General features: G+C 47.5%; 1 protein-coding gene and 2 long non-coding RNA genes across 5 annotated transcripts in view; 1 reads left to right on the forward strand and 2 right to left on the reverse strand.

Annotated features, from left to right (window-relative positions):
• Nucleotides 1-12,698, reverse strand: part of LOC310838291 — a 51,740-nt gene that overhangs the window by 21,881 nt on the left and 17,161 nt on the right. The window lies entirely within an intron of this gene.
• Nucleotides 2,896-4,911, forward strand: LOC310838128. The gene is made up of 2 exons (XR_014560707.1): nt 2,896-3,787; nt 3,931-4,911. It is a non-coding gene; the product is annotated as an uncharacterized lncRNA (long non-coding RNA).
• On the reverse strand, nt 5,046-12,678 carry LOC310837665 (uncharacterized protein). Of its 3 annotated transcripts, none has more exons than XM_083724619.1 (2): nt 11,088-11,416; nt 5,046-8,348 (listed from the first exon to the last, which is right to left on the reverse strand). In XM_083724619.1, the coding sequence occupies exon 2, from the start codon at nt 8,335-8,337 to the stop codon at nt 6,859-6,861; it is 1,479 nt and encodes a 492-aa protein (XP_083580745.1). In that variant the 5' UTR covers nt 8,338-8,348; nt 11,088-11,416; the 3' UTR covers nt 5,046-6,858. The 3 variants fall into 3 exon arrangements, with proteins under 3 accessions (XP_083580745.1, XP_083580747.1, XP_083580746.1); XM_083724621.1 differs by lacking the exon at nt 11,088-11,416 and adding an exon at nt 12,600-12,678 and having other exon boundaries at nt 6,421-8,348; XM_083724620.1 differs by lacking the exon at nt 11,088-11,416 and adding an exon at nt 12,552-12,566 and having other exon boundaries at nt 6,512-8,348.

Below are 12,698 nucleotides of genomic sequence, written 5' to 3' on the forward strand. Positions count from 1 at the left end.
AAGACACTCATGTCCTGCTAGTGGGCATCTGCCTGGCTGCTATGAGAACAAGATGGTGAACTAGATGGGCATTTGGCCTGATTAAGCAGGCCCTTCTTATGTTCTTAGGTAAATATAATAATAATAATAATAATAATAATAATAATAATAATAATAATATAGCACATAGCTGGCTAGTTCTGTTTGCTGCCAGAGCAAGGAAGCTCTCTTTGCCACACTGCACACCAACAGAAAATAAAATGATGCACCAAATATTCAAGGGTACGATTATTTAGAGCCAAATATTTATTTAGAGGGGAAAAGGGGCTTAAATTCACACACCCTGATTTAACAACCCACCCTCTCAACCTATTTAAGAGTATTGGTAGGCAAACTAAGACCCAGGGGCCGGATCCGGCCCAATTGCCATCTAAATCCGGCCCGTGGATGGTCCGGGAATCAGCGTGTTTTTACATGAGTAGAATGTGTCCTTTTATTTAAAATGCACCTCTGGGTTATTTGTGGGGCCTGCCTGGTGTTTTTACATGAGTAGAATGTGTCCTTTTATTTAAAATGAATCTCTGGGTTATTTGTGGGGCATAGGAGTTCGTTCATTATTTTTTCTTTCAAAATATAGTCCAGCCCCCCACAAGGTCTGAGGGGCAGTGGACCGGCCCCCTGATGAAAATGTTTGCTGATCCCTGGTTAAGAGCATAACCAGCACTTTTTTGTTAGCTTAAACATGGTTTTCGGAGCCTTCTTGGATCTCGGAAGGTAATTCAGATTATAATCCTGTGCCTCTTTACCCAGGAGTAAGACCACTGAATGTGATTGCTTTTGTAGGACTGTTCTGCCAGTCACTCTGATGCACTTATATAAGCACACAACTGATCACTTGAGAACAGGCTTCCTTTTATGAGCGGGGAGGGTGTGTGTGTGTGTGTGTGTGTGTGGCCTTTTTAAGCGTAAGAAAGAACAAGTCCATGTGATTTAAATCCACAGAACCCTTCAGGTCATATATGAATTTTGTGCACTTGAGATGTGGAACTAGGGAAGGGTACGGAAATCAGTTCTGTGCTCCAATAAATATGTGCCTCACTATCAGTCTGGACACGGGTGGCGCTGTGGTCTACACCACTGAGCCTTGGGCTTCCCGATCAGAAGGTCGGCGGTTCGAATCCCTGCAATGGGGGTGAGCACCCGTTGCTCAGTCTCAGCCCCTGCCAACCTAGCCATTCGAAAGCACGTCAAAGTGCAAGTAGATAAATAGGTACCACTCCGGCAGGAAGGTAAACGGCGTTTCCGTGCGCTGCTCTGGTTTCGCCAGAAGCAGCTTAGTCATGCTGGCCACATGACCCAGAAGCTGTCTGTGGACAAACGCCGGCTCCCTCGGCCTATAGAGCTAGATGAGCGCTGCAACTCCAGAGTCATTCGCAACTGGACCTAACAGTCAGGGGTACCTTTACCTTTACTTTTCAGTCTGGAGCAACTCAAATCAGGGGGATGCTAATTTAAGGATGGGGAATCTGCAGCCTTCCCGTTATTTTGGACTACAACTCCCATCATCCTTGATCACTGGCCACGCTAACTGGGGCTGATGAAAGTTGGGAGTGTCTGAAGGACCATGGATTCTCCATCCCTCCAGCTTATCCATGGAACCAAATTATCAGCGTAGTAGCAGTATTGTATGAGAAAGAGCCAACTCTCTGATGTCGCCACGTGACAGACGAGACACCGGGAATACATTTTAACAAACTTTATTGACTATCGTAAGAAACTGGAATACAATAAATTCAAATTGAAAAGCCCAAGTCTACAGGGATAATAGATGAAGAAATAATACAAGGAGAAGAACAGCAGACACAGAGATGTAACAAAACAGATCAATAAACAAATTAAAAAGAGAAAGCTCAAAGGGAGTTAATCCAGACAGAAGAATATTTTCCCAAAATTAACTCCTTTCAATTCAGCTGGCCAAGATGAAGAGAGAGTACATGTCTGTTTGAGCTAACACTATCTGGATCCTTCTATATATATAGAGAGAAAAGCCTTACCTTGTTCACAGGTATCTCAGTCCTTGCTAGCAATGCCTTTGAGGGTCTGTCCTTCAGTAATGGTTGGTGGTCTTCAGGTAACAAAGATCATAACTTTGCCCCCATGTGACCACAACTAGCTTATCCAGATTTCCAAGCTAACAGCGTTTTCTCCTTTCCTTAACCTGTGCACAATGTCTGGTCTTGCGTTTTGCACTCAGCTTTGGCCAACGGATCTTAACCTCTGTTATGTTTCTTAAAAGATACAGGATTATAACAGGAAGGTTTACAATACTGAAGACAGTTGGCTGCTGCCAACAACTCCACTTTTGGTGGGAGCGTGGCATAGGGTTAAAAACAACAACGGGCAGATTACTTGAAAGTGAAAATATATATTTTTTTTCTGATTTAGTTCCACATCAGTTTCAACTATGACTGATTCAGGCCAACTCTTTTTTGCACACCTAGTACAACATGGGATTTTTTTTTTTTAAGTATCCACATTATAAATGCTGATTTGTATATGCAATGGAGTTATTAGTATCACAATATTTATTTATTGTACTGTAATCTTAATACTAGATGGTTAACCATACAGACTACCTCGAAAAACCCACATCAACAGAAAACTGGAACATAATGAGAAGCAAATACAAAATCAAGTCACATCAACGCTGCATTCTTACTTGGGGTTGAAGAAATACAGTATATAACATGATGGGGGAACTTTAAAAAAATTATTTTGTTGATTTTTGTAAATGCATCCAGTCTTACATACTGTACTATTGGCGTTACCTACGTCAGAGGTTGGGGATCAGCAAATATATAGTAATAAAAGGCCCTGTTTCTGTCGTCCTCAGGGACTGGGAGGGTATAAAGGTGAAAACCTTGAAACGACCAATTCCCAGTCTCTTAAAATAAGGCAGAGTGCAAGCATAGCTGTCATTGTTTCCCCTTTTTAAAGGGAAAATTCCCCTATTCCGAATAGGATTCCTCGCAAGAAAAGGGAAAAGTTGACAGCTATGAGTGCAAGAGCCTGGCACAAATCAAAAATTCATTCCAGATTTAAGTGTTCTGGGATTTTATTACATAGGGGAAGGAAGTGAAATGTGTTGCACTGAGACAGAGCTGCTTTGTCAAATTCAATGCTTTTGCAAATATGGTCAAAATACAACTGAGAATACCAGCCACGACACTACCCATATGGTGCTCCTGGTGATCTCCTAGGATTTCATATTAAGCTACAGCAGGTTAGCGAAACCTGCAACAATTTGCTATTTCCCAGATGGATAACCTTATCACCTATACAGTGGTACCTTGGTTTACGAACTTAATCCGTTCTGGAAGTCCGTTCTTAAACTGTGTTCTTAAACCAAGGCGTGCTCACTTCCCATAGCAGCGGGGGACTCAGTTTACAAATGGAACACACTCAACAGGAAGCGGAACATGTTCTGCTTCCAAAGCAAAGTTCACAAACCAAAACACCTACTTCCGGGTTTGCAGCGTTCTTAATCCAAGTTGTTCATAAACTAAACCAAGGCACCACTGTAATGTAGAACCATTTGCTGCTGGAAAAGTTAGGAGGAATAAGCTTGCAATACACTGTAGCGGAGATGATACATAGTAGGTCTATAAAATGGCCATCAAGACACGGTATAAGAATTTAACGACTTGTTAAGGTCATGCCTATGGTGAAGCATTTCTTCTGAGCATTTCCCTCTGCCTGGGCTCTGCGTTCACATTTTGAATGACACTTCTGCAATTATCTACGCAGTGTTTCCCAACCTTGGGCCTCCAGCTGTTTTTGAACTACAATTCCCATCATCCCTGACCACTGGTCTTGCTAGCTAGGGATGATGGGAGATGTAGGCCAAAAACATCTGGAGGCCCAAGGTTGGGAAACACTGATCTACAGAAGCCTTCGCCAACCCGATGGCTTGGACTCCAATTCCCATCAGCCTTTGCAGGCTAGGGATGATGGGAATTGTAGTCCAAAATATCTTCAAGGTCATCAGGTCGGCAAAGGCATAAACCAGGGATGGGGAACCTGGTTGGGTCTCGCTAGACTCCCAACTCCTACCTGCCCTGAGCACTGGCCGGGTTACTCAAGGCTGATGGGAGCTGGAGTCTACCATTGTCCCTCCTCTAAAAGCCTTCTTGGTCTCTTGGATGGGCACAGAGGTGTGGTGTTTTTAATCTTTGTTGGAAGCCGCCCAGAATGACTGGGGAAGCCCAGCCAGGTGGGTGGGGTACAAATAATAAATTATTATTATTATTATCCACATCTCCACTGGTCAACTCCCTTGCTGGCATGCAATTATTCCTTGTCTATGGTAGGCTAGGAACACAGGTGGCGCTGTGGGTTAAACCACAGAGCCTAGGACTTGCTGATCAGAAGGTCGGCGGTTCAAATCCCCACGATGGGGTGAGCTCCCGTTGCTCGGTCCCTGCTCCTGCCAACCTAGCAGTTTGAAAGCACGTCAAAGTGCAAGTAGATAAATAGGTACCATTCTGGCAGGAAGGTAAGCGGCGTTTCTGTGCGCTGCTCTTGTTCGCCAGAAGTGGCTTAGTCATGCTGGCCACATGACTTGGAAGCTGTACGCTGGCTCCCTTGGCCAATAAAGCGAGATGAGCGCCGCAACCCCAGAGTCACAACTGGACCTAATGGTCAGGGGTCCCTTTACCTTTTATGGTAGGCTACCGTTCCAAGTGCATAAATGCAAGACTGACCAATGGCTGAAACCAAAGACATTTGACTGACCAGATATTTCATGATTTGTTCACTGGCTGCTATCAAATTGACTAAAGTACTGGAAGTTGCTCGCGGGCACCGGACTCCCCCACCAATTACAACAGATGAAAGGTTAGCAAAAAAATAAAGACATCTGGGCAAGGGAGGGGGAAAAAAAAGATTACAGCAACAGTACAGAGAAGCAAAGGGGTCAAATTACTAGGGAAGATAGTAAATATTTTTTTTTATCATATTCAAACAACAATGTTAAAATGTCGTAATAGTTCTTTTTTCTACTTGGATTGTAAATTCCTTGAAAATGAATGTTTTTAAAAATGCACCTCAAAAGAAAAACAAGTGGCCGTGATCCTTCTCTGCATGGCAGCAGAGAGGAATTGCCGCAGGGCCTCGCAAAGGCATTTTTTCACTTTGCTCCCTGCTCAGTGCGTACACCTGCACAGCAACACTGCCAACACATGAGAAAGAGAAGGAGGGTGATGTAAAACTTCTCATATCCCCACCCTCAAATCTGCTCAGCTAATGAACATGCGCTCTCAGTGCTCGTTTTTCTGCGACTGAGGCTGCAGCCGTTTGCACCCTTCCCTGGAAGTAATCCCCACTGAACAAAGTGGGGCTTGTTTTTTAGGAATCGTGCGTAGGTTTGCACCACATGCTAAAGGTTGGAGGGGTGTGTGGAAGGCAAGGAGGACGTTTGGTTGTTGTGACAACCTGGACAGCCACTTGCACATGTGCCAAGGATGCTCACACTGAGAAGGTATGGGAAGAACCAAAATGGCAATCATCTGCTATGTCCTATAGGGATCCCTTTACGAGCAGGCAGTCGGCCCTGCCAGGGAGGACCGCACCCTATAAATTAAGTTAAATAACGTTTATTAAAGCTCCACACTATCCAGCTAAAAAATACTTTTTATTACACTGATAGCAATTTTAATTTTTAAAAAAAAAACCACACAAGTTCGGGGTAACCTGCTAGAAGATAGCAAACAGTGGGGTCTTCTATCTGTGCTTAGAAGGAAAGAATCTGTGGCCAGGCCTACATGGAAGGTTGCAGCCAACTAAGTTATACTCAAGAGTAGACCTGCTGGAATTAATAAACCTAAATTAGTCATTTCCAGTCCTTTCAGTCAGCCTGGTCTGAGCGCGACCTACATTAAATATTGCCCCCTTTAGAGCTGTCTTTCTCCACTTTAGGCCCCAGATGTTGTTGGACTACAACTCCCATCATCCCTAGCTAGCACAACCAGTGGGCAGGGATGATGGGAGTTGTAGTACAACAACATCTGGGGACCCAAGGCTGAGAAAGGCTCCCCTATAGCGCAGTGCTGTATATGTCTACTCAGAAGCAAGCCCTCTTGAATTCAGCAAGTTTTACTCCCAGAAGCAAGAAAGTACAGGATTGCAGACGGAAACTGTTTTCAGAAGCACGGTTTCCCCACTGAGGAACAGAAGAAGCTGGGGGGCCGTTTCCTATGATCTCTTGGGAACAAGGGGAAAAAAATCCTAACACACGAAATAATAAATTATCTTTGAAGAGAGGACGTCACAACAAACAACAATGGAGAGTTACATTTTTGCTCGTTTCCGAAATACCTGTAAAATGCATGTATTAACAGTGTTCCTTCCTGCTCCACAGTTGCATTTTTTATTTTACCCCTTTTTTAAAATTAACCCCCCCCACTCCCCCAAATAAAAGCAACAAGGGATTCCCAATCAAGAATTCCCAGCAGCCTTACTGATCTACAATCTCCTTGGATTCCTTGGGGGGGGGAGGGGCAGCAACGACAAACCAAGCAGCTTCCAAAAAAAAAAAAAAAAGGCTTTTAATTTGAGACATGGCTGGCGGTACCAAACCGTGGGGAACTTCTTGGCCTGGCTTTTGCCACCGCACAGTTGCTCTGATACGCACAACGGGAGAAACAGATCCTCGACTCCGTCCCTCAGTCAACGCAAGGCTCATTCGAGCCTCCTCTTTAAAACTGCATGATTAAAAGCGGAAGGAAGATTCCTCTGGCGCTCGTTACTATTCCGTCGCAGGAAAGGAAGGGTCCATCGGAAACAGCCCCTTTGCCACTCAGCTCCCCCATGTCCCGTGAATCAAGACGGGTCCTCCATCTTGATCTCAACTATCTGGGTTTCTGGAAGCGCATCACCTGGCTGACTAGAATTTGCAAGGCCGACGAGAGCCGCAGGGTCACCGCTCTGCTTAAGGGACGCGTCCGCCCCCTTCTCTCCTGGGCCCCAGAGACCATCAGGAGCTGGCGACCAGGTCGCGGCCACAGGAGATGTGTCGGCTTCGGCCAGGGAAGCCCCAAGGCTCCCGTCCTTGACGTGGACTCTCTGGTGGGACACGAGCCGCGAGCTCCGAGCGAAGCACTTCCCGCAGTCGGGGCAGGTGTAGGGTTTCTCTCCCGTGTGGATCCTCTGGTGGGTCACGAGATCGGCATTGATACGGAAGCTCTTGCCGCAGATGTGGCACTCGTAAGGTTTCTCGCCGGTGTGGATTCTCTGGTGTTTGATGAGGTCGGAGCTGTAGCTGAAGCTCTTGCCACAGATGCCGCAGGGGTAGGGTCTCTCCCCGGTGTGGACCCTCTGGTGGCAGATGAGGTGGGAGCTGCGCTTGAAGCCCTTCCCGCAGTCGGGGCAGGCGTAGGGCTTCTCGCCCGTGTGGTTCCTCTGGTGGGTCACGAGGTCGTAGTTGACCCGGAAGCTCTTGCCGCAGATGGAGCACTCGTAGGGCTTCTCACCCGTGTGCACCCTCTGGTGGCGGATGAGGTGTGAGCAGTCGCGGAAGCGCTTCCCGCAGATCCCGCAGGGATAGGGCCTCTCCCCGGTGTGGACCCGCTGGTGGGAGATCAGGTGGGAGCTGCGGGTGAAGCTCTTGCCGCAGTCGGAGCAGATATAGGGCTTCTCTCCGGTGTGACTCCTCTGGTGGTTGACCAGGTCGTAATTGGAGCGGAAGCTCTTCTCGCAGATGATGCACTCGTACGGCTTCTCGCCCGTGTGGACCCTGCGGTGGGACATGAGCTGCGAGCTCTGGGAGAAGCCCTTCCCACACTCCAGGCAGATGTAGGGCTTCTCTCCAGTGTGGACCTTCTGGTGGGACACCAGGTCGGAGCTGAAGAGGAAGTTCCGCCCACACTCCAGGCAGGTGAAGGGCTTCTCGTCTGTGTGCGTCTGCATGTGGTCGGCCAGCTCCGCTTGCTGGCTGCAGCCCTTGCCACACACGGGGCACACATGCGGCTTCTCCTCTTTGTGGACCTTCTGGTGTTCGGAAAGGCAGGCGCTCCCGTTGAAACACTCCCCACAAACAGGGCAGATATACTGTGTCTGTGACGGGCAGGCGCCGCCGGCTTCATTCCCCAGGGCGTCTCCGTTGATGGGAAAGGAGTCGTTCTCCAGTTCTGCGGCAGAGCTCCTGGGGTCCGTCTCCGAACTGCTCTCGCTGAGTTCCTCTCCCTCCAGCTCCAGGTCTGGGGAGGCCAGCCTGGAGCAGCTTTCCGAGAGCGCCCCATGCAGTTCTGCTGGCTTAGGGCCTCCCTGCTGAGAAGTCCCTTCCTCCTCCTCGTTCACCATCCTTTCACCTGCTGGAAAGGAAAGAGGGAAAAAGAACCCGCGAGGTATTCAGTATTATTCATTGGCATTTGTGTTCAGGTGGGCTCTGGTCTACCAAAGCTTGTGCTGCAAAACCATTTGTAGGTTGCAATTCTAGGCGTGCCGCGTGGAAAACAGGGAGGCCTGCTTGTGAGGAAGTGTGTGTAGGATTGCACGGCGTGTCTTGAACAGGGTGAGGAACCAACAGTCTTACAGATATTGTTGTTCCCATCATCCCTGGGTCACTGGACATGTCCGCAGAGGTTGATGGGAGCTGGAGTCCAGCAACATCTAGCGGGCTACAGCCTCACCCTGCCTGACCTTGGGAGATCTTTGTGGTTTGTTCATCCTCAAGTTAGAAGTCCACACTGTAAGGAACCAGTGCGGCGTAATGGTTAGAGTGTTGGACTAGGACCTGGGAGAGCAGGGTTCAAATCCCCCACTCAGCCACGAAGCTGACTGGGTGACCGTCTCTTAGCCTAACCTACCTTACAGGGTTGTTGTGAGAATGAAATGGGGGAGAACCATGTACACTCCCTTCAGATCCTTGAAGGTAAAGGTGGTATATTAAAGTAATAAATAAATAAATAAATAAATAAATAAATAAATAAATAAATAAAACCCAATTCCAGAAACACAGATCAACTATGTAAATTGCACAAGTGGATTTTTTTTAAAATTTGCACAGTTGTATTGTTTGGAACATTTGATCTGTGATTCTAGAAATTTTGCATTTATCGACATCAACATTCTTAGCCCAGAAAATTTACGTTGTTGGCCGGTTTTTTGTCCTACCATATTTGCAGAATTCAGAAGATTTTGGCAAGGAAGAAGAGCAGACATATGTTGGTAAGAGGAAAAGCAGAAATCACAGAGGGGCCATCTTAACTGTGGTTAGAAAGACCAAGAGCTGATGACAGGATTAAGCATTCCCTTCTCCTGGCCGCAAATTCCTCCCCACCCCTTAACTGCAGTTAAGCATTATACAAACAGTGGTGCTACCCTCGACTGAGGATAACCAGAGCTCATCCTTAACAAAGGTTGCAAACTCTGGTTTAATGCCTGGTGTTCAATCCTTGTTAAGTAGAAACTGCTGATATTTATCCTTTATTACTGTTGAAGCAGGAGAGGAGACAGAGAGGAAAGAGGACATGATCCTATAACCCATCCACCCCAACTCTTACCAATGGTTGAAAGGACCCCCTTCAGAACATCTTGTGATACAGAACTAGAGCAGGCAATTCTTGAACTCCTTACCCCCCCCCCCAAATACTTGAAAATTATTAAACCACTTTTTTGCTGCTGTTGTACAAGCAGGAGGACATACAGAACTGATATTAGAAACTGCGCCCCAAAACAAAGGAGATGTTCTCTCCATATGCTGACATATGTGAGGGTTTTGTTTTTAAACAGGCAGACCTGTTTTGGCCAGTTGTTATTTAAATGCCTTCTTCAATGAACAAAGTGAAACACATCGACTACAGGAAATCTCTGCTTCATGTCTCACTTCTTCACATTAACAGGCAATACCATTAGCAGAGATCTCTGCAGGCTGTTTTTCACTTTGACTTTGGCCCCTGAAGCAGGCCTTTGAATAACAATTGGCCACAACACCTCGGGTCCTTCCTTTGGGACGCTCACTGGTTTGTGCTATCAGTGGTTCCAGATTAGTGGTCCAAGGACAGGTCTGTAGCAACATTCACATATATTAAAAACCTACTATTCCCCCCCTCAGAGTAGGGGCTCCATGGCTTAGCTTTTGAAAAACAGGGGGACCACAGTAGCTAACTGGGAACCACTGCTGAATATTGCAATCATGTAGGGCTCTGCCAGCCTATTCAATCCAGCCTTGCTCTTTGTCACCAAATAACAGTGCCTTCTCAACTGTTTAGCGGGCTGTCTGTAGACCACCTGAATCCTTCTTATGGACCAGTTTTGAGGGCCTCTGAGCCACAGGAATACATAAAAGGCCACTCTGAAAATATTTTAAGCATCCTTTTTTTGTATTGACAAGGGGAGGAACACATCCTGGATGTCCTGCACTCACTGCGAGTGCTACACCTATTGTTTCTTTCAAGCTGCATGACCGCTGAATGCTCAAACTCCTCTCTCCATTCATGAGAACTAGAAACTTCATTAAAAAGGCGATGAAGCAATTGGCCTCAAGGTCCTTTCCCGTATCACAGAACCATGCCCATCAAACACAGAAAGCTCTAGTTTGGGTGTAGTCGTCCTGAAGGGCCTAATTTTGTCAGTCTCGGCCTCCTATCTGCAACCTGGGGATTATAAAACACACCCATTTTACGGGATTGTTGTTGAGGATTAATGCGGAAAACCTTGTCACGAGGGTTATGGGTTATGGAGCTTCGAGGGCGGCGGATCCTCCGACTTGGAACAGAAACAGCTAGAAGCTGTTCCTGGGATCCTTTGTTGGCAACACCTTTTAAAAACCCCACAAACCATTATGGCAATCATTTGCAAGCGGAAAAACAATAGGAGACCAGGTGGAGGCAAAACAACGAGGCGACTAAGCCCAGGCCAACCCAGACTCGAGCAAAGCCGGCGCGGCAGGGGATTGCGAAACGCAAACCACCCTCGCTCCCTTCCCGGGGGATCAGCCGAGGGAAGGATTTAGCCCCGGAGATCTGGCGATAAGCAGCGCTTTAAGTGCTCGATGGCGGCGCCACAGGCCCTCCCTGCAGCGCAGTGCCCGAGATCCCTCGGTTACTCACCAGCAACGGGCGAGAGCAGCTGGGATTTGCAGGGCAGATCCGATCCAACACGCGAAAGCGCCCCGCGCGCAAAGACGCGCAACAACTGAAGCTGGCTGTGTGTCTCTGCCAGAAGCAAAAAGGAGCCGCACCATCGGCCGCCTCTCTCCGCCCGCGCTGGCTGCTCAGGGGTTACTGCGGCGAGATCCCTTCGATCCGGCCCCAGGCAGCCAATCCCGGCGTCGGACGCGAGCTGAGTCAGGCGCAGGAAGCGCAACCTCGGCGAGGCTCCTCGGAGCAGCAGGGCGGCCCTTTGCAAAGGCCGTCAGGAATAATCCGGAGACCTCTGCTGGCCTCGCCGAGCAAAAGCGTCGGCTGCAACCCCAGAGCCACTTCTTTTACCTGCAAAGGAGGAAGGAAGCTCCGCTGAACTCTGCGCCTTTTTCTCTTTAGGGCACTTTTTCCTCCAAGGAACTGAAGGTGGCGCGCATGGTTCTTCTCCCTGTCCTCGTTTAACCCCCCACAACAACCCTGCGAGGTAGGTTAGGTTGAGAGGCGGCGATTGGCCCAAGGTCACCCAGTGAGCTTCGTGGCTGAGTGCGGATTGGAACCAAGGCAAAATGCGATTATTCTTTTCTTTCCATATGGTGCTGAAGCCCTTCAAAGCAATCCATTACACTGTATTGCAGCCTAACAGGATGGCCCCTCTGGGAGGGAGTTGTAAGGGACCCAGAGGAGCATCTAGTCCAGGCACCCCCAAACTCAGCTCTCCAGATGTTTTGGGTCTACAATTCCCATCATCCCTGACTACTGGTCCTGTTAGCTAGGGATGATGGGAGTTGTAGTCCCAAAACACCTGGAGGGGCAAGTTTGGAGGTGCCTGACCTAGTCAAACTCCCAAATTATTATTTTATTAATTTCCCAAGATATTACAAATCAAACCAAATTAATTTAAAACAAAAAAAATTCCTTCCAGTAGCACCTTAAAGACCAACTAAGTCAGTTCTTGGTATGAGCTTTCGTGTGCATGCACACTTCTGAAGTGGTATCTGAAGAAGTGTGCATGCACACGAAAGCTCATACCAAGAACTGACTTAGTTGGTCTTTAAGGTGCTACTGGAAGGAATTTTTTTTGTTTTGACTATGGCAGACCAACACGGCTACCTATCTGTAACTCAAATTAATTTAATAGTTCTTAAAATCAGGTTTCCCGCTCCTGACATCTAGTCCAACTATACCCACAGTGGGAAATCAAACCTGCAACCCTGGCGTTATCAGTAGCATGTTCTAACCAACTGAGCTATACAAGAGTACTCTCAACAAGTTAATTCCTCTTAAATGAAGTGATGTCCCACACAGGCTGCCTTGGTGGATATAAGGATTGAAAGCGATGTGAGGCACACAGACCATCAGCGTGCATGAAGCAGCCTTTTACTGTTCCCCCTCCCCCAATGCCAGAATATCATGCCTTACCTTCCAAATTACCTGCTTAGTTTGTTCCAAATTTCTCAAACATAGGCACTTGCTTCTTACCTGTACATCACTGCCCCGCCTTGCAGAAGCTATCAAGCAATAATGGGCTCAAGCCCATCTCTTATTACCTCACTTCCTGAGAGGGAAGGTTGTGTCATC

Source organism: Podarcis gaigeae (assembly GCF_964106915.1).
Source record: "Podarcis gaigeae genome assembly, chromosome: 2".
Classification (NCBI taxonomy): domain Eukaryota; kingdom Metazoa; phylum Chordata; class Lepidosauria; order Squamata; family Lacertidae; genus Podarcis; species Podarcis gaigeae.

What these genes read in the sequence shown, in the direction of transcription:
- LOC310837665 (XM_083724619.1), bottom strand. Translation starts at nt 8,337, where the DNA reads ATGGTGAACGAGGAGGAGGAAGGGACTTCTCAGCAGGGAGGCCCTAAG.